Source organism: Cydia fagiglandana, chromosome 13 (assembly GCF_963556715.1).
Source record: "Cydia fagiglandana chromosome 13, ilCydFagi1.1, whole genome shotgun sequence".
NCBI classification, from domain to species: domain Eukaryota; kingdom Metazoa; phylum Arthropoda; class Insecta; order Lepidoptera; family Tortricidae; genus Cydia; species Cydia fagiglandana.
The window spans coordinates 11521287-11543085 of NC_085944.1; the positions used below are offsets into that span (position 1 = coordinate 11521287).

Below are 21799 nucleotides of genomic sequence, written 5' to 3' on the forward strand. Positions count from 1 at the left end.
ACAGCAAGATTAAAATAAAAGGTGATACGCTGGAATTTGAGGACCGAACTGTTTTCCTGGGAGTCACTCTAGACTCCAAACTGCAATGGCATGCACATATAGGCACTCTAGCCGGAAAACTTAGTTCAGCAGCCTATGCAGTGAGGAGAATCAAACAGCTGACAAACGTAGAGACGGCCAGGCTGGTATACTTTAGTTACTTCCATAGTGTTATGTCTTATGGAATTCTGTTGTGGGGAAAAGCGGCAGATATTCAGACAATATTTGTGCTGCAAAAACGAGCTGTACGTTCCATCTATGGACTGGGCGCTCGAGTATCCCTAAGAGAGAAATTCAAAGAAGTTAACATTCTTACCGTTGCATCTCAATACATACTAGAGAATATTATGTATGTTCGGAAAAACATCCACGAATTCAAGGTTAACAGTGATATCCATAACTATAACACTAGAAACAAACATAAACTTGCTGTGCCCGCCCACCGCCTCCGTAAGGTTAGTACGTCTTTCGTCGGGAACTGTACACGTTTTTATAACAAAGTCCCCACTGATGTAGTGAATTTACCACTTCATAAATTTAAGTCGCACATTAAGCACTCCTTGTTACGTAAGGCGTACTACACTGTAAATGATTTTATAAACGATAGAGATGCTTTTAAGCCGGTAGCTTGATTTCATTAGTATAATAAGAATTAAATAAATATTGTTTTTTTTTACATTGTGAATTAAATATGCTAGTGTCCAGTAGAATTGACACATGAGACAATGATGTTCTCGCTTGATTATATTGTTTAATTTAATTTTAGTTTTGGACACTTGGAGACCTTATACATCTCTAAGTACATATTTATTTATTTGATTTTTATTTTTGATTGTACATACTTACCTATATTTTTAATGTTTCTGACACTTAGAGACCTTTACATCTCTAAGTCAACTTAGGCTAGTAATTATGTGAAGCTATATTACTGTCTTTTTATGTAACATATGAGCACAAAATGCCGTGTCTTACAGCTACATGTTATTACTATTTTAATATTAATATAGGCCGGTAGCTTGAACATGTCATGCTCGCTTAAAAGTCTTTGCTTACGGTGGCGTTGTTGATCGGGTCGCCACTTTCCCGAATGAAGGTTGAGGGAGGCGATGGCTGAGATACGCGTCATACTCGTGAACGGGTGCTGTTTGTGGAGACTGGTCTGTTAAGCTAACACGAGCTATTATACTTAGTAACTTTTATTAATTAATTACAGTGAGACGCCTCATTCTGTTCTCGTATGTTTCTTTTCTTTTAATGAATGTATTAATTATACAGGATATTGACTCTTGGAGACCTTATACATCTCTAAGGATAACTTGATAAACTATATAATCTTATAGTTCTGACACCTAGAGACATTTACACCTCTAAATATTATAGATTTTTTTTGTGTGTTTTTTTATCTGTATTTTGTATGTAATTCGACATTAAGAGACCATATACATCTCTTAGTAATTGTAATACGTTAGATTGAATTGTTAGTTTTATTTTATAAAATTGTTGATGTTATTATTTTTGCTTTTATGTAAATTCAATGTTGACGTGTAAAAGTGCCCTTGTGGCCTATTTGCTGAATAAATGTTGATGATGTTGATGATCATATTTCTGTATGGGGCCGAAACCTGGACGCTCAAAGCCGCTGATAGGCAGAGGATCGATGCTTTCGAAATGTGGTGCTGGCGCCGTATGTTAAGGATTCCTTGGACAGCCCACCGCACAAACGCTTCGGTCCTCAAAGAACTCAGAATGGAAAACACCCAACGTCTGTCCTCTATATGTCTACACCGTGTTGTTACCTACTTTGGCCATATCGCACGAAGAGGGGCCAACAATTTAGAAAAACTAGTGGTGACGGGAAAGGTCGAGGGTAAAAGACCTAGAGGACGAAGTCCAAAGAGATGGTCGGACCAGATCTCCGAACAGCTGGAGCTACCTGTTACCACCGCCCTCCATCAAGCATCAGACCGCAACAGTTGGAGGCAATTTATAATTCGCAAGCGGAGTCACGATCCTCAGCAATGGGGGGGCGATTAAGAAGAAGATGTGCCGGAGGTAGAAGTCTTAAAACTTGAAACAATCTTAAAGGCGTGTCTCCATATTGCGCGGCAAACTATCGAACATTGGCTTGCGAGGCCTTCAGTAGTACCGTAGCCGAATGCCCTATAGGCGTGTGTGAGGGCGCCACTAGCGACGCTAGACCGCTCGAGGCCGAAGCTTGCCCATACAAGTATATTCAACTTATTCTTCCGAGCGCTTATTTTAGAAATTACTTTAGGTGTCACACTATTAATATTTGACAAAACATACCCTACTACGCCTTTGCTCTCCCATTCGTAATGATAGGTGTTCACGCACCTACTAGCGACACCTAGCGGCGCTGCGACGACAACTGCCATACCGCCCCTCTTCGCGCTCATCTTGTCTCATTCATTCGCCTTGATATACGACACGATATACACGTACTCGTTACATTTAAATTTTGAGCTGTATAAAGCCACTTTTCATAATAAAATTAATTTTCTATAATATTAAATAAACGTCTTCATTGAATGGACCCTGGAAAACCACCGAATCCTGCACATAAATTGATCCTCGAGCCGGATACTGCGAGAGAAGTCAGCTCGTCGGGAAGACGAAATACCCTTGCGAGACGACACCAGCACCTCGGCAGCGTCTGCAGCAGTGAACGGTCAGGTCTACCAATCCCGTCTATTCCTTTCCTAATCGAACTGTGTTAAAACCGAGTTTTTTTGTGCATTCCAGTGCCGCTCGTTACGCAAGTCACGCAGCAGCAGTTTGCGATCTACCGTACCAGTTTGGAATTTGTGCATGTGAGTAGTTCCAATTTCTCTTAATCTTTCGAAATGGGTGAAAAGGATGAAACTAAATTGACTATTCCTTCTGGATCAGGGTCACCTAGAAAAAGTCAGGCCACAATTTCAGACCTTCGCAAGCTAAGGGGTAACTTGAAAGGCCGGCTTACGCAATATAAAAAATTCGTTGATTCTCTTTTATTGGTGACTCCTTCTAAGGTACAAATTGCTGAATTAAAATTACGTATGCAAGCAGCTACAGAGACTTTTAAAACTTTTAATGATATTGAAAGCCAAATTGAACTTTGCTCTCCAGAAACAGACATGTCTGCCAATTCTGAATATGTAGAAACTCTCGAGGAGTTATATTTTGGTACTATGGCTAGCGCTAATTGTTTAGTCGATAGTGTGGAGACAAATAACGTTGCTATTCCAAGTTGTGACCATGCCGTGAACAGACCGTTTTCAAAATTTAAACTACCCGAAATTAAATTGCCCTCATTCGATGGTTCGTATGATCGTTGGCTCGAATTTAAACATTCTTATGAAACAATGATCCATAAACATTCCGATCTCGACGCGATTCAAAAGTTTCATTACCTTCGATCATCACTAAGCGGTAGTGCATTACAAGTAATTAGTGCGTTAGAATTCACGGCTGCCAACTACATTCAAGCATGGGAATTGCTTGAAATTCGCTTTCATAACCCTAGGCTTTTAGTGCATAATCACATAAAATCGTTGTTCAATATTTCAGCCTTGAAACAAGAATCTTCGACTCAAATACGTAGACTGATAGACACCGTGTTACGTAATTTACGCGCTTTAAAAACGTTAGATGAACCTACCGACTCGTGGGATACGTTAATTATTCATTTTATTGTGTCAAAACTCGATACGACCACGGAGCGTAAGTGGGAATCTCACATAGGGTCTATCTCGGATAAGTCAATCAATAATGAGTCTAAGAAACTTAAGCTGGAAGATCTGTTATCGTTTCTCAGAAACCGGGCGGATACGTTAGAAATGATAAACTCGAATCATTCCAAGGCACCGACCGCGGTTAGTACTAAGCCTAATTACACGTCCAATAAACCTACGCAAGTAGTTAGTTGTGTCTCTGCTAGTGTCAGTGCTAATAAATCAAAGCCTTTAAATAATAAACGTTTTCGAAACTGCGCGATGTGTAACGAGAATCATGCACTTTATACGTGTCCTAAGTTTTTAAATTTATCTGTCCAAGATAGGTTAAACTTAGTTAATAATAAAAACATATGTAATAATTGTTTACGCGAAGGGCATTCCTTAAACGAATGTATATTCGGTCCGTGTAAGCAGTGTCAACAAAAACATAATAGTTTATTGCATACGGATAGTACTCGCGATGATAATGTGTGCGTGAGGCCGTCGAGTGCGCCTGCACACAGCGCGCCGTTATCAGTGCCGAGTACATCTAGCTACTGTGTATCAGCTGACCGCGCGCCTATGGCTGAGTGCGAAGGTGGCGCGGTAGGTGATCGGTTCACTCCCAGGCGAGGCTTACTTACTACTGCGTTAATAGAAGTAGCCGATGCGAACAATCAGTTCCATACGTGTCGTGCGTTTTTAGACAATGGAAGTGAACAATGTTTTATAACGGAAGAGTTACGTAATCGATTAAACGTGAAAAATATACAGTCCACTATTCAGATTTCGGGTGTTGCAGAAATAGTTACACAGACAAATCAGTCATGCGATGTAACTATAAGATCTAAATATTCGGATTATTCTATGTCATTAACGTGTTTTGTCTTGAAGCGCATAACGTCCAGTTTGCCCTCGACTTACATAGACTTAGATAGTATACGTATTCCTGATAATATTCAGTTAGCAGATCCCAATTTTAACGTGCCTGCAGAAATCGATATACTGATAGGTATAGAAATATTTTGGGATCTTTTAGACGGTGAAAAGATTCGATTACCGACAGGGCCGTACTTAATAAATTCGAAATTCGGCTGGTTAGTATCTGGTCCAAATAATATACGGAACTTGCCCATTAATAATCAAGTCCATTGTTATTTTACTCAGACGATTGACTCTCAACTTAGAAAGTTTTGGGAGATCGAGGATATCCCTCAGGTAGATAGTATTCTTACGCCTGACGAGCAGAAGTGTGAGGATATTTTTATCAATACGACTAAACGCGAAGAAGACGGTCGGTTCTCCGTCCGAATGCCGCTAAGAGAATCAGCTGATACGTTGGGCGATTCTTATACGTTAGCGAAAAATCGATTTTTATCCTTAGAACGTAAATTAGAACGTTTGCCGGAATATAAACGTTTATATTGTGATTTCATGCGAGAGTACGAAAAAATGGGTCACATGACTCGTGTTACCGATTATGGTACACCCAATTACTTCCACCCTCATCATGGTGTGTTTAGGGAGGGGAGTGCCACCACTAAATTGCGCGTCGTGTATAGTGGTGCTGCCCCCACCACCACGAATAAATCGTTGAATAGCATTCAGCTGCCGGGTCCAGCACTTCAAAACGATATATTTGCTATTCTAATGCGTTTCCGTCAATACAAGTACGTTGCTTGTGCTGACGTGGAGAAAATGTTTCGGCAGGTTTTGATCCAACCAGATCAGAGATCCTTGCAAATGATCCTCTGGCGTGAAAAACCTACCGATCCATTATACGTTTATGAACTCAATACGGTCACTTATGGGCAAACTAGTGCGCCATATTTAAGTCAACGTTGTATACGACAGTTAGCGTCGGAATGTGGTGATGACGTCATCGCGCGCGTTATCAACCAAGATATATTTGTAGACGATTTAATTACAGGAGATGATGATTTCCAAAATTTACTTGACATATGTCAAAAAACGTATAACGTTCTGCAATCAGGATGCTTTCCTTTACGTAAATGGACTTTTAACTGCGACGTTACGCAGGACAAGTCCAAGGAGCATTTTGTTGGTGAGCACACCCAGAACAAAACGCTCGGAGTAGGTTGGGATAATACGCACGATGAATTGTATTACACTACAAAAATCGCTCCCTTGCCTAACTCGTCGTACTTAAATAAACGAATAATGTTGTCGATTATTTCACAGATTTACGATCCGTTAGGCCTACTTTCTCCTGCGGTGATAATTTCCAAAATTTTGCTTCAAAAATTATGGTTAAGTCGTATAGATTGGGACACTCCGGTCCCAGAAGACATTAAATCAATGTGGAATAATTTCATAAATACTTTGAGCCGTTTAAACGATTTACGAATTCCGCGTCATGTAAGGGGTGTACACACTGGACATACGGAATTGCATATTTTCTCAGATGCATCGTTGCATGCTTACGGCGCGTGCGCTTATATACGAACATATGATGAAAGGTCAGATGTAACTGTCAGATTATTGTGTGCTAAAAGTAAAGTCGCACCCCTGAAATCTCTAACTATCCCCAAACTCGAACTTTCAGGAGCGCTCGTTGCTGCTAAACTTTACAAGAAAATAACTGATTCCTTAAGGTTAGTGTTCACTAAAGTTTACTTCTGGTGTGACTCAACTATCGTTATTTCGTGGCTAGGCATGTCTCCGCATTTATTGAAGCCTTTTGTTCAAAATCGCGTTACGCAAATAAACGATCTCACCGGTAATGCGACATGGTTGCATGTGAGAAGCGAAGACAACCCTAGTGATTTATTGTCTAGAGGCGTTGCTTTAGATAATTTAATTGATTGTGACTTATGGTGGTTCGGACCATCATTTTTGCGCGACCCAAAATCGGATTTTATTAATGACAATACGAGTAAAAATACGGCAATTGAAGATTTACCCGAGTTACGATCGACCGCGGTAAGTTTAGTTTGCAATCAACCAGATGAATTATTTAATTTCGATAGATGTTCATCTTACATTAAATTAATTAGAATCGGCGCGTATGTACTCCGCTTTATATTAAACTCACGCATCAACTCTGAGCGTAAACAACTCCGCCAAACCGGTTCATTATCGGTGGACGAGCTCAGTGCATCACGTCTTATGCTAGTTAGATTCGCGCAGATGCAATCATTTCCGGACGTTTACGATAATTTACTTAAAAATAAACCGCTTAAGACGAATAGTAAACAATATAACCGTATATCCGGTCTTAACGTGTTTTTAGACGATCGTAATAAGTTAAAAGTGATTAGAGTCGGTGGTAGATTGTGTAATTCCACAAGTTTCGATTACAACAAAAAACATCCCATGTTATTGTGCAGTAAACATAAGTTAACGGTGTTGTTATTCAATTACGAACACAAGCGGCTGCTCCACGCAGGACCGCAGCTATTCTTATCTACTTTGCGTGAATGTTGGTGGCCTTTAGGTGCGCGAAATTTGGCAAGGAAGATAGTTCGAGAATGCGTTACCTGTATTCGAATGAAAGGTAAAGTACTTAGTCCTATCATGGGTAATGTTATTTTGGATCGTTTAGAGCCTGGTTTCCCGTTCATTCGCACAGCCGTTGATTACGGCGGGCCAATTTTCATACTTAACCGAAAGGGGAGAGGAGCTCTGCTTATTAAATCGTATATTTGTTTGTTTATATGTATGGTCACACGAGCCGTTCATTTGGAACTTGTTACGAGTCTCACCACTGATGATTATTTATTAGCGCTTAAACGTTTTATTAGTAGACGAGGAAAGCCTCATATAATTTATTCTGATAATGGAAAATGCTTTGTTGGGGCCGAAAAAGAATTTTCCACATTTTTAAAAAACAATTCGAAGGATATAGTCGATTTCGCTGCCAATGATGGCATCAAATTCAGTTTCATTCCTCCTTATTCTCCCCATTTTGGCGGATTATGGGAGGCTGGAATAAAAGCGTGCAAATTTCATTTGAAACGTGTAGTAGGTAATGCTAGATTAACTTACCAGGAATTCAGCTCGGTTTTGACACAGGCTGAAGCCATCCTGAATTCCCGGCCCATGTCACCCTTGTCCACAGATCCTACTGATTTATCCCCGCTCACGCCTGCCCATTTCCTAATTGGTCGGCCGTTGACCTGCCCTGCTAGCGAGGACCTGACGGATGTGCAGCCTTCCCGCCTGTCTCGCTACGCCAGGATCGAAGCCCTACGTCAACACTTCTGGCGTCGTTGGTCCACTGAATACGTTACGGAGCTCCAGCGGCGAACAAAGTGGAAGACTCAGAAGGACGACGTAGCGTTAAACAGTCTCGTTCTAATCAAAGACGATAGACGACCAGCCTCCTCTCAAATGGCGGTTAGGCCGAGTCACGCGTCTATACCCTGGGAGCGATGGCGTGAACCGTGTCGCCGACATCCTCACGGCGACAGGAACAATACGACGCAGCTTTTCAAAGATCTGCCCGCTACTACCAGAGCCGGCAGACCTAGACGGATGAAGACTACTTTGGGAGATGGTGCTCCCAAGGCCGGGGGCATGTTCACGCACCTACTAGCGACACCTAGCGGCGCTGCGACGACAACTGCCATACCGCCCCTCTTCGCGCTCATCTTGTCTCATTCATTCGCCTTGATATACGACACGATATACACGTACTCGTTACATTTAAATTTTGAGCTGTATAAAGCCACTTTTCATAATAAAATTAATTTTCTATAATATTAAATAAACGTCTTCATTGAATGGACCCTGGAAAACCACCGAATCCTGCACAGCGACTGCAACTTGTTAGCCGTCGAGCCCTCCAGTAGTACCGTAGCCGAATGCCCTATAGGCGTGTGTGAGGGCGCCACTAGCGACGCTAGACCGCTCGAGGCCGAAGCTTGCCCATACAAGTATATTCAACTTATTCTTCCGAGTGCTTATTTTATAACTACTTTAGGTGTCACAATTAATATTCGGCAAAACTTACCCTACTACGCCTTTGCCCCCTCTCCCATTAGTAATGATAGGTGCGAGTTGCAACTTGTTAGCCGTGGAGCCTTCCAGTAGTACAGTTGCCGAATGCCCTACAGGCGTGTGTGAGGGCGCCACTAGCGACGCTAGACCGCTCGAGGCCGAGGGCTTGCCCATGGAGAGGAGCTCTACTGTGAGAGGCTGAAGACCGTTCTCTTTGTCGAGGAGCTCGTATGGTGATACGAAGTATGTGAGGCGCATGGCGTGCCCTGAAAATATATGTTGGATATAGACGAGTATTTATGACCTGGGTATGTCCTTAAACTACGTCCAAGGCCACCGGTGGACGGGCAGCAGCGTCCCTCAAATTCGGTGTACTCGACTGCGATCGCCAACCCGCCTGCCAAGCGTGGGGATTATGGCATTCACCCCCCCAAAAAAAGGGGGAGGCCAATGTTCAGCAGTGGACGTCTTATGGCTGAGATGATGATGATGATGATGAGACGAGTTTTTGAAGGAATAATATAATAATTATTACAATGGAATAAGGTGTTCTATTTCATAATTATTTATGAACTATTTACTATTTTATAGATAGATTGTGATGATGAATATTAAATAAATTGTGACACTATTGTTGTAATCTATGAATATTGTAGGTACTTCAAACTCATCTCAAGTACCTAGACTTTAGTTTTCTGGAAAGGGTTGCAGTATAAATATGTGGAAACTAGGCTATATGGTAATGTACCACTTTAGTCTTTACATAATATGTAAGCTTCACTTCAGGTCTCTAGAATAAAATAATATTTTTTATTATTTTTGTTTTATTTAGCTATAACATTATTAGGTCCCCAAATAATGGGAAAAGGGATGGAAGAAGAAGAAGATCATATTATCAGGTAGTCTATTTTTAGGGTTCCGTACCCAAAGGGTAAAACGGGACCCTATTACTAAGACTTCGCTGTCCGTCCGTCCGTCCGTCTGTCCGTCTGTCTGTCACTAGGCTGTATCTCACGAACCGTGATAGTTAGACAGTTGAAATTTTCACAGATGATGTATTTCTGTTGCCGCTATAACAACAAATACTAAAAACAGAATAAAATAAAGATTTAAGTGGGGCTCCCATACAGCAAACCTGATTTTTGACCAAAGTTAAGCAACGTCGGGCGTGGTCAGTACTTGGATGGGTGACCGTTTTCTTTTTGCATTTTTTTCCTTTTTTTTTTTGCTTTATGGTACGGAACCCTTCGTGCGCGAGTCCGACTCGCACTTGCCCTGTTTTATTTGTTTTCATTAAGTTAATGTTAGTAGCCATGACTATTAAGCCTTACAAGGCAAATTCATTACAACATAAGTTGTATTTGAATCAAAGTTTCTTACCTCCCCTCCTCTTTTGCAGAAAGCCTGTAGGACTCTTGTGGACCTGAGCCCACGGGTCCTTGTTCACACTCTGCAGTTGACGAAGGGTGCACAGGTCTTCTTCTAAACTCTGGAGTGCACTAAATGCTTTGCATTTTACCTGTAACCAATAAAAAAAATAAAGATTTTGCTGACAGACATTTAGAGTTAAAGTTAACTACTCAGTGTACTACTCAACAGCACAGAATAAATAATAGTACTAGGTACAGAAGACTCACTCTAACAAAACGCGTCTGTCACGATCAGCATAGATATGGCCGCTAGGTGGCGATAGCGCCACGCGCGGCTTATGGCAAACCCCAAAATTGGGGCCGAACGGATGTACTTTTAGCTACCTGTAGCAAAGCGACGAAATCGCGGAGTGAGCCACGCCTGTCAACAGTTGGAGGAGGCTTTTACCCAAAAGGAGTCTACAGAAGAGTAATAAATGAAATGTATTCTTAACATTTTAAAACATTCGTGAGGTGTGTCAAATTGTAAATAAAATAAATAATGGTTTATATCTATTATAAACTGAAATAAATGTCATATACTAAGAAAAAGTGACCAAGGCCTCCAGTGCCCCAGGCTGGAATCGAACCAGCGTCCTCTGCTATCGCGGCAGGTGCCTGAACCACTCGGCCACCGGGGTCACAGAGACGTTAGTCAAATTTTCCAAGTATATGCACTTTTTTTTACTGAAGGCTTGTGGCGCCCCCTAGAAATAATATTTCCTGGAAATAATTTAATTTGTTCAAAATACTTCATTGTATATCTATTATAGTGGAAAAAGCTCCAGTAAGCATTTAAGTTTGTTCCATACATGGAAAATTGGCAATCGAAAATGAATCAATGGTATTAAAAATAGAGTTGAATTTGTTTTGTCTTAAAATCCTAAGAAATTTAATTGGAGGTAATTTGTACTAGTATTAGGACATTGAACCCCAAGGGGTTAAATGAGGTACAGTCAGTGGGGAGACACTCCTGACTTCGGTCGAACTCGGCTCCGTTCGGCTCAGCATTCTCTGAGCAATTATTAGGGTTGGCACCACTTGACTTCCTTGTGCATGCACGACCACAGATAACATAATCACTTGAATTTTTACAACCCTAAATAGCCGAAACGGATAGTGCCATATATTAGAAAGGGATAGCATGATTCGACCCTGAACCGCTGTCAAACTTCGGGTTTGTAGGAAGTGTCCTTTCTGTACGGTAGTACTATTATTTCTTCTGTGGTACAGTATAACGTGGTTGTATTCATTACTGACCTTTTTCTCTGCATTTAGTTGATAAACTGCGGTGAGGCCTTCCAACTGAGCTGTAAAATCAGCGAAGTCCCCTCGAGATATGCAAGCCACCAGCTCTTCACAACTCTGTTGCTCTATCTGAAAATTCAATGATAATTATTATACTGCTGGTAGGTTGAATGCAAGTACACTTTGATAATTTTTAAGAAAAAAAAACCGACTTCCATTGGGGCCGATGAAAGATTATTGTAGATGGTACACTATGTAGAAAAGGAGGTAAAACCACCCACTTTTCTACTATCATTTCGCTTCTGTATAATGGCTCCTCTACAGGATGGGCCAACGCCGGCCACTCCAAGGGACGCAGCCATGCGGTAGAATGAGATAGCAATATCACTTGCTCCCTCTAACGCATAAATGCGTCCCTTGCAGTGACCGGCGTTGGCCCATCGTGAAGAGGAGCCATGAGGGTCGTAGTTCTAGCCTAACCTAACCCACTCCTCAGATACTTAGCAGTTCGGTTCTGTGCGGATCGCAGTTCGAACCTAATCAAACCCACTTTTCAAGTAGCATTTCGTTTCTGTAAGGCTCGCAGTTCTAAAATAACCTAATCCTTGTTCGGTTCTGTGAGGATCGCAGTTCAAACCTAACCTAACCCACTTAATGGCGCATGCCGTGCGGTGTACGGGGGTTTGAGCGGGCGGGGCTAGTAAGATTGGCATCATCGTACTTTATACCTACTTTAATTCTATGGTAGGTAATCATAGTTGTTTATTTAGTTAAGGTATCATAGTGGTTTTCTGGGTCAAGGTCCGGGTCCGAGTCCGGGTCCGAGTACGGGTCCGAGTCCGGGTCCGAGTCCGGGTCCGAGTCCGGGTCCGTGTCCGGGTCCGAGACCGGGTCCGAGTCCGGATCCGAGTCCGGTTCCGAGTCCGGGTCCGAGTCCGAGTCTGGGTCCGAATCCGGATCCGAGTACAGGTCCGGGTCCGAACCGGATCCGGGTCCGAACCGGATCCGGGTATGAGTCCGAGTCCGGGTCCCAGTCCAAGTCAAAATGGAAATTCGTAATCACCAAACGTGTAGGATGCGTCATTGAAGAGTTCTGTTCTGGTCATCATCAGCAGTTCCACTTCATCAAATGCGACAGTTTTTAATGTAAATGCTTGATTTTATGATGAAAATACAAAAAAATCTATACGTATGCCTTTAATATTTGAGGAGTTCCCTCGATTTCTTATGGATCCCATCATCAGAACTCGAGCTTGACAAAAATGTGGCTTAAAAACTTAACTTGCTTAACGAACATAACGAAAAGGAAAAATCGCCAAACGTGAACTATGCGTCGTTTAAGAGTTCTGTTCTGATCATCATCAGCAGTTCCACTTCATCAAATGCAACAGTTTTTAATGAAAATGCTTGATTTTCTGATGTAAATACAAAAATCTCTATACGCATGCCTTTAAGATTTAAGGAGTTCCCTTAATTCCTCATGGATCCCATCATCAGAACTCGAGCTTGACAAAAATGTGGCTTAAAAACTTAACTTGCTTAACAAACATAACGACGAGGACAAATCGCCAACCGTGAACTATGCGTCGTTGAAGAGTTCTGTTCTGATCATCATCAGCAGTTCCACTTCATCAAATGCAACAGTTTTTAATGAAAATGCTTGATTTTCTGATGTAAATACAAAAAATTTTAAACGCATGCCTTTAAGATTTGAGGAGTTCCCTTGATTCCTCATGGATCCCATTATCAGAACTCGAGCTTGACAAAAATGTGGCTTAAAAACTTAACTTGCTTAACAAACATAACGAAGAGGACAAATCGCCAACCGTGAACTATGCGTCGTTAAAGAGTTCCGTTCTGATCATCATCAGCAGTTCCACTTCATCAATTGTCACTTTTTTGGGTGTATATGCTTGATTTGTTGATAAAAACCCAAAAATCACTATATGTATGCCTTTAAGATTTGAGGAGTTCCCTCGATTCCTCATGGATCCCATCATCAGAACTGGGTTTTGACAAAAACGGGACCAATCTGTATGCATATACATTCAATCAAAAAAAAGAATTTTCAAAATCGATTTAGTAATGACGGAGATATGGAGTAACAAACATAAAAAAAAATAAAAAAAAAATAAAAAAAAACATACAACCGAATTGATAACCTCCTTCTTTGAGATTTGGAAGTCGGTTAATAAGAAAATACTGTACTGACATTCATTAAAAATTCAGTTTTTCCTTATAGAGATGTTTGAATTGTCACAAAGAAGAAAAAAATCAGTGAGTGAGTAACACTTTATTGTATGGAAGAGAGGAATACAGGTACATCAGATAGAACATAAATATAGGACAAGGGCGAACTTATCCCAAACAGTGTCTGTTGTCATAGTGTGATGGCTCCTCTACACGATGGGCCAGCGCCGGCCAGTCCAAGGGACGCAGCCATGCGGTAGAATGAGATAGCAATATCACTTGGTCCCTCTAACGCATAAATGCGTCCCTTGGAGTGGCCGGCGTTGGCCCATCGTGTAGAGGAGCCATGAGAGGTAAACCTTCACATAAATACCTCTGGTGTTGCAGGTGTTCTCGGGCAACTATAATCACTTAGGGCCCCCTCACATCTGGCGTCTTTCGAGCGTCGGCGTCTACAATTCTACGGCCGGCGTCGACGCAACTGCGCAGCGACGTCATTTTCCATAGCGCTGGACCGACGCCGACAGACGCCGACGCTCGAAAGACGCCAGATGTGGGGGGCCCTTACCCTCAGTCAATTTGTCTACATGCTTGCCTCCTATATCATAAAAAGCTTTAAAAAATAGTCTATAATTTTCTTTGTCTTTTACCTTTCCTTCGTGATGAATCTTGACATCCTTCACAGATCCCGATGACTCCACGAGTATTTCCAAATAAAACATATCTGAAGATATAAACATGTTGACACCTGAAGTGCCGACAACTAATTTTAACCTGCAAATTAAAAATGTTATTGATTTAACAGAAAGCAAAGAAGTGAAAGTATAATTATTAAAAATATAGGTTTTTTTCGACACACTTTCGACTGTGAAAAATATCTTCTTAAGGCTTAATCTATAATGATTGTATTTCGTTGTGGATAATTAGTAAATACTACTTTAACGGCCTCCTACCTTAGCCGGTAGTGACCCTGCCTATGAAGCAGGAGGTTCCGGGTTCGAATCCTGGTAAGGGCATTTATTTGTGTGTTCATCACAAAATATTTGTTCCTGAGTTATGGATGTTTTCTATGTATATAAGTATTTATATATAATAATACTAGCTGACCCGGTGAACTTCGTATCACCTATCTATACTATGTCTCCTTTTGGCACGTCACGGATTAGCCTGGCCGCACACGCTCGGAATTTTATGTAGGTACTGATTGACATGGTGTGTAAGCGAGACAGCACCATGCATTTGTAGAGCGACGTCCCGTTCCCACCTGTCATTCCGTACGGAAACATAATGAACATTCCGAACGCCTGCAGCCAGGCCTGAAAAAAATTGTTATCGATTAGTCCCTCTACTATATAGGGTGACTTCAAATCGGTAATACAAAATGAATGTTTTACATATATCTTCCCTTCATTAAGCCCCTCAATTAAGTCTCATGCTTTTAAAATAATTAAAAGTATTTTTTTTTTGTTTCATCCAATTTTTTTAGGCTTCACATGGTTATCCTAACAAAATAATTAACGAAGAAGGTTAAATAATTTCAAATGAACAATTGAACACTTTCCTCTTTGGTTATCAATCACCTGTCACAGTATTTATGAAGTAAACGTGTTTTGATCAGTAATTGTCACTTGTCAATTGAATATTAGATTTTCCGCAAAATTTGATTTTACAATAAATTTTTAAATAAAACAATACCTGAGAAACGTGTTTTCTACAAAAGGTGCAGGAGCAAAATTTGGAGAACCTCCATTTCCAGCAAGATTGTGCACCAGCACAGTTAACTCTAAGTGTGCGATATTATTTAGACCAAGAGTTCCCTGGCAGATGGATTGGACGCAACGGCCCAGTCGCATAGCCGCCTCGAAGTCCCGATCTTCGCACGGGAATTAAAAAGCTAATTGAGGTGTTCAATTCTGTGAAACCAATGAATTTATTCTTGGCAGACTAAATAATCTCAAGAGTATTCATAAGAATCAGAGTTATGTATCCAGAAAAGCGGTGGTCATTTTCAATACATATTAAAATACGTTTCGTTAAAGTAGGTGCACACTGATCTACTTATTGAAAGTGTTGAAACGTAGGTATTTTAAGATTGTGTTACATTCGGTAGATTACGTATATTAATAAATGATTTCATTTAAATTAATTCGCTTATTATTTACCATAAATTGTATCAGGGTACTTAAAACTAAACCGCTTAACTTAATGCCAGTCCAGACGGGAATAGTTTTACTCCAATCTGATTAAATTGTTTGATCAAATCAGGTGGTGTGGTGTGGTTGCAAACTCCATTTTGCTCGCTGATTCCCTTTTATTCGATTGTAAGATTATGACCGATAAAATGGAGGTGCTAACTTCAAAATCTGTTCTTATTTCTTGTACACATTACAAATGTAACCTGTAATGGTGTACTGATGTCAACTTTCTAGCATTAATTGTAGTTTCGGCTCTGCGTGATGATGATGAGTCAGTCAGTCAGTCATCCAGAAACGTAAATTTAACGCTGTTTTTTAGGGTTCCGTACCCGAAGGGTAAAAACGGGACCCTATTACTAAGACTTCGCTGTCCGTCTGTCTGTCTGTCACCTGGCTGTATCATCTCATGAACCGTGATAGCTAGACAGCTGAGATTTTCACAGATGATGTATTTCTGTTGCCGCTATGACAACAAACAGAATAACATAAATTATGTAAGTAAGGTCCTATACAACAAACGTGATTTTTTATGTTTTTTGCGTATTGGAACGGAACCCTTCGTGCGCGAGTCCGACTCGCACTTGGCTGGTTTTTTTAAATCCTGTTGGCACCTCAGACAGTGGCGAGACACTCCTGACTTCGGCCAAACTCGGCTCCGTTCGGCTCAGCATTGCTGCGAGCAGTTATAAGGGTTGCTACCATTTGACGTCCTTTTGCATGCACGACCACAGATAAGATAATGACTTGAATTTTGACAACCCTAAATAGCCGAACGGGATAGTACCATACATTAAAAAGGGATAGCAAGATTCATCCCTGAATCGCTGTCAAACTTCGGTTTTGTAGGAAGTGTCCATTATGGTACTTACGGTAGTACCAAAGAGTAAGGTAGTACTATTATTTAGTATGTATGTATTTGTTGGTTGTCATTTTGTTTATGGGTGCGTTCAAAACTGTTTGCATATTGCTGGCTTTAACAGACTACCGCACCGGACCGCGAACTTTGTGTGTCCCGGCGTACTTTCAATCGTGTGTCAGAGGGCCTACCGCGAACAACGTAGTTCGCAAATTTTACTCCTATTCGCGGTAGACCCGCAGTACGTTCGTTAAAGACCGTAACACACTATCGCACCGCACCAAGGTCATTGTGCGACGCACCAATAAGTAAGAGCGAGAAAGAGATATCGCTTTCTCGCTCTTACTTATGGGTGCGTCGCACAATGACCTTGGTGCGGTGCGGTAGTGTGTTACCACTTTAAAACCATACCGCCGGGCGCGGTGCGGTAGTCTGTTACGGCTTCATGACATCGGGCAGTTATATTCCGTTTCTGAACGCATCTATAAAGCTTGACAACCAACAATGACAATCTTTTGTGACAGGGACACTATTTGGTGTCATTTATGTGTCATTGCTCGCAATAATGTGGACATGACTCCAAATTTGATTAAATAATTAATCATTTAATTATTTTTTTACCTGAGATTTGATTTTGTTCTCTAGTCAATAAATAGCACTGAAATATATTTTTGATATTAAAAAATGAGTACCTACAAAAAATTTGAAAAACATACTGATATTTTAAAAATAAATTTGCATTATAAGAAATCTTTGTGTTATTTATTGATTAGAAATCAAAATTAAACCTCAGGTAAGAAATTAATTAAATGATTAATTATTTAATCAAGTTTGGAGTCATGTCCAAATTATGCTAGCAATGACGCCAATCTGTCCGATTTCTGTTATTTATTGCTTGCATTGTTAAAATCTAAATACGCGATAATTCGAATGTTGTGGATCTATGTTATCGACTCAAAACCCTTGATTTAATATAATCTTCAATTTGCGGAACTCCAGTGTACCGTACCGACAGGACAGCTATCATGTTTGACAGGTACGTTGGTAGGAACATTTTGTATGGGAATGATCATTCTTTCATTATTTTGTTTTCGTAAATTTTTTCAATGTTTTTAATAGTTATTCTGCTATTCTAGGCCGAGACTAATCCAACAAATCAAAAACCATGAAAATCGGTCCAGCCGTTCTCGAGTTATGGATGCTGGAACAAACACGACTTTGTTTTATATATATAGATAAGCCTTTTATTCAGACAAATTTTAAGTTTAAGAGTTTACATATTATTGTACATAACTTATCAAAATATATAATTTAACTTATTACTATTTCAGACAACATCGGTTTGGTCTGTATGCCGTTTGGCAAAGGCCTCTTCCATCCCTTTCCATTTTTCCCTGTCTCTCGCTAGTCTAGCGATTTATATATATGTGTATATTATATATATCGTCGTCTAGTTACCCACAACACAAGCCTATTGAGCTTACTGTGGGACTAGTAGGCCAAGCAATAAGAAGGTATAGAGGGAAATGCTAGGAACACAATTTTTGACTCCGTAACTTTGTTTGGAATAGTTAGGAGGTGAACATATCAAAAGTCCCCGGCCGTAGCCCCGGTGCTGGGGGGTAGAGGGGGGTAAGAAGGTCGAATTTTTCGGTTTTTCATTGATATCTTGGAAACTTTGCGTCTTAGCGACATGACTACTAAGACAAACCGAAAGCTTATAAAATTAGTTACAAGTTTTATCCAGTCAAGTTTTTCGATATCTTGAATGGTTTTTGAGATACCCATTCTTGAAAGTTTATTTAGGGCTTTCAATTTTATCTTGATATCTACATTAGTGAAGCTGCTAGGCCGTGTTTGGTATCATTTTCGTATAAATCGGGGGTGCTGAATTTATTTTTGGTATCACATTGACACCATTCCTAAGAAAAAACATATAAACTTTAAACAAATACCTTTTTCTTTTCAATTCCTCTTCACGCTTAAACCGCTCAACCGATTTAATTGAAATTTGGTATACAGATATTTCGAGACCCATGACAGGACATAAGATACTTTTTATCTCAATAATCATCCTTTAAAGTTGTGAAATGGAGTAGGGGGGAATTCAACTTCGTCGACGAAACTGAATTCCTGAAGTTAATACTGCTTAAGGTAAGGTTTGAAGTCATGTTTGGTATCATTTTCATCTAAACACAGATGTATACCATCCTAAATTTCATCTAAACCGGTTCAGCGGTTATTGACTCCCCATACAAACTTCCACCCCACTTTTCACACCCTCAAAAGATGCTTTTGGTTGTAAAAACTATCCTATGTCCTGTGTCGAGACTGAAACTATTTCTATACCAAATTTCAACGAAATTGGTTCAGCGGTTTAAGCGTGAAGAGGGATTTAAAAAAATATTTTTTTTTAAATTATGGTTTTACTTCGGAATAGTGTCAATGTGATACCATAAATGAATTCAGCACCCCCGATTTATACGAAAATGATACCAAACATGGCCTAACAGCTTCACTGATGTAGATATCAAGATAAAATTAAAATCCCTAAATAAACTTTCAAGAGCGGGGATCTCAAAAACTATTCAAGATATCGAAAAACTTGACTGGATAAAACTTGTGACTAATCTTATCAGCTTTAGGTTTGTCTTAGTAGTCATGTCGCTAAGACGCAAAGTTTCCAAGATATCAATGAAAAACCGAACAATTAGACCTTCTTACCCCCCTCTGCCCTCCAGCACTGGGGCTACAGCCGGGGACTTTTGATATGTTCACCTCCTAACTAGTCCAAACAAAGTTACGGAGTCAAAAATTGTGTTCCTAGCATTTCCCTCTACAACGTTTTTTGAGCATTCATTTCCTGACCTATAGGTCGATCTGTGTAAAATTGTCCTTGTGTAATATTTATTATTATTTATTTATTAGGATGGTGTGATGCTCGAGGCTAGGAAAAAAATATGGATGAGTTCAGCAAAACCCAAAGGACTCTAAAGCTTATGACTGCTACAAATTAGGCTACTTACCCTAGCTGTCTTGATAGACATTCCAGCCTCTCTATAAGACTTTGCAAAGAGCTGATTTTGATACAATGTTGCAGGCTATCCAGGCATTTTTGGAGGATCATTCTGTCTTGACTGTCCACTGCCCAGCGTTTGTCCTACACAAAAAAAATTACCAAGTTAAATTGCCAACAATAAATCTCAGATTTAATATAGGAGACAACACATACCAGCAGTGCCATCCGTACAGCTTTGGAAGTTTCAGACAAATTTTTGTACTGTGAAGTTTTTGATCTAAGTTTCTCCATCAAAATCTCCTTCTGCAGTTCTTTTGACTTGTCCACTAGGCCATTTACTGGCGCCATTATCTGCGGCTTGATGTCCGTCATTCTTATATGAGTAATAATCACAAAACTGAATCAAAATACGTGCGATTGCTGTTGATAACAACTCTTGACATACAATGGAACATCTGATACTTGGTTGTTTTGGTTAGTATTTGGACCTATGTTAATGTGATCTTCATTAGGAGCTTTTTAAAATGAACACATGAACTGGACTTATTACTATTTAATGTACTTAAATATAATTAAAATTAGATTTCACTTTGAGCAACTTTGCTGTCATTTTCACGCGATGCCATTTGCCATAAACCTAATAAAAAAAGCTAAATTGTTTCTTAACTTTTACAATTTTGTGGCGCTAGTGATCCCTTGAAATGCTTCAAGAGTAAAAGAGATAGTTATATAGTTTGATATATTTCGGTTCGACTCTTTAAATAAGTGGGATTATACCTAAAGGCGTTTTTAGACTTCTTAACTGTGCTTTTAATTTGGAGCATAAGTGGACATTTAGGCGAGACAATCTAATTAACAATTTGATTAGGAACATATCAGGGGGCCTCTGCGAAAACCGAAATTCGCAAATTGCGGGGATCTTTCGTTTTTATTCTAATGAAGGCGTAATAAGAGTGACAGAGAAAGATGCCTGCAATTTGCGAACGAACAACTTCGATTTTCGCGGTTATAGCCCATAAAATAGAAAACAACAAGCACACGTATTACACAATTTAGTCGTGATTTAATCAACGATATGAGGTTTATAGAACAGAAATAATATATATCTGTGGCTCATAGTGCTATATATCTGAGTATTAGGTTCTTTGGTACTATCGGTACCACAAAAATGCTGCAAATTATGGTTTTATAAGCATGCACGATTGAAGAAGCGCTGGTGGCCTAGCGGTAAGAGCGTGCGACTTTCAATCCGGAGGTCGCGGGTTCAAACCCCGGCTCGTACCAATGAGTTTTTCGGAACTTATGTACGAAATATCATTTGATATTTGCCAGTCGCTTTTCGGTGAAGGAAAACATCGTGAGGAAACCGGACTAATCCCAATAAGGCCTAGTTTCCCCTCTGGGTTGGAAGGTCAGATGGCAGTCGCTTTCGTAAAAACTAGTGCCTACGTCAAATCATGGGATTAGTTGTCAAGCGGACCCCAGGCTCCCATGAGCCGCGGCAAAATGCCGGGATAACGCCAGGAAGAAGGAAGAAGAAGCATGCACGATTGATTGGCTATGTGAAGAATCAATAAAATTTGACCCGTAGCATAAAAAAATTGGCTAAGAGCATGTAGGGCCATACTCAGAGTAGGGTTTCGTAGTTACCATTCTGATAAAATAGGCTAAACGGGGGCTATTAGGTAGGTATCATGTAGGTACATTACAAGCATAAGGTTACGGTTACTTTGTAGGTCTTTGTACGTCTTTTTACTAAGAAGAGAAGATATTTTGCAATAGGTAACTCAAAAACGGCTGGACCGATCATGTTTGCTATAGTTTCATTGAAAGCTTTTTTTTCAAGACTTCAAAAGTTAGAGGAGGGGGAGGAATTTTCTTTTCTTTCGAAGAATTTATTTTCGAAAATATTGACTTAGTCAAAAATGGTTGTTAGAAACCCTTATTCATTTTGAAAGACCCATGCAACGATACCCCACACGATAGGGTAGGTAGGTACGTAGTTTTGTCCACCACTATTTTCAGTGAACTGTAACATTAATAACAAAATTATACTTTTGCTTGCAATAATAATTTACGAAAAAATAGAGAATTTAATTATTATAAATTTACAAGCGCGTTATAACTTCTTACAAACGGCTGAGGGAGGCAACGGCAACCGGCGA

General features: G+C 40.1%; 1 protein-coding gene across 1 annotated transcript in view; it reads right to left on the reverse strand.

The window, feature by feature from the left end:
* Nucleotides 1-20252, reverse strand: part of LOC134670250 (mediator of RNA polymerase II transcription subunit 1) — a 34531-nt gene extending 14279 nt beyond the window's left edge. The window contains exons 1-6 of the mRNA XM_063527980.1: nt 19848-20252; nt 19642-19775; nt 14215-14338; nt 11387-11503; nt 10098-10236; nt 8731-8983 (exon numbers count right to left, since the gene is read on the reverse strand). Coding sequence (XP_063384050.1) covers nt 8731-8983; nt 10098-10236; nt 11387-11503; nt 14215-14338; nt 19642-19775; nt 19848-20006 — 926 coding nt within the window. The 5' untranslated portion in view covers nt 20007-20252. The remainder of the gene's footprint in view (nt 1-8730; nt 8984-10097; nt 10237-11386; nt 11504-14214; nt 14339-19641; nt 19776-19847) is intronic.
* Between the last annotated feature and the right edge of the window lie 1547 nt (nt 20253-21799).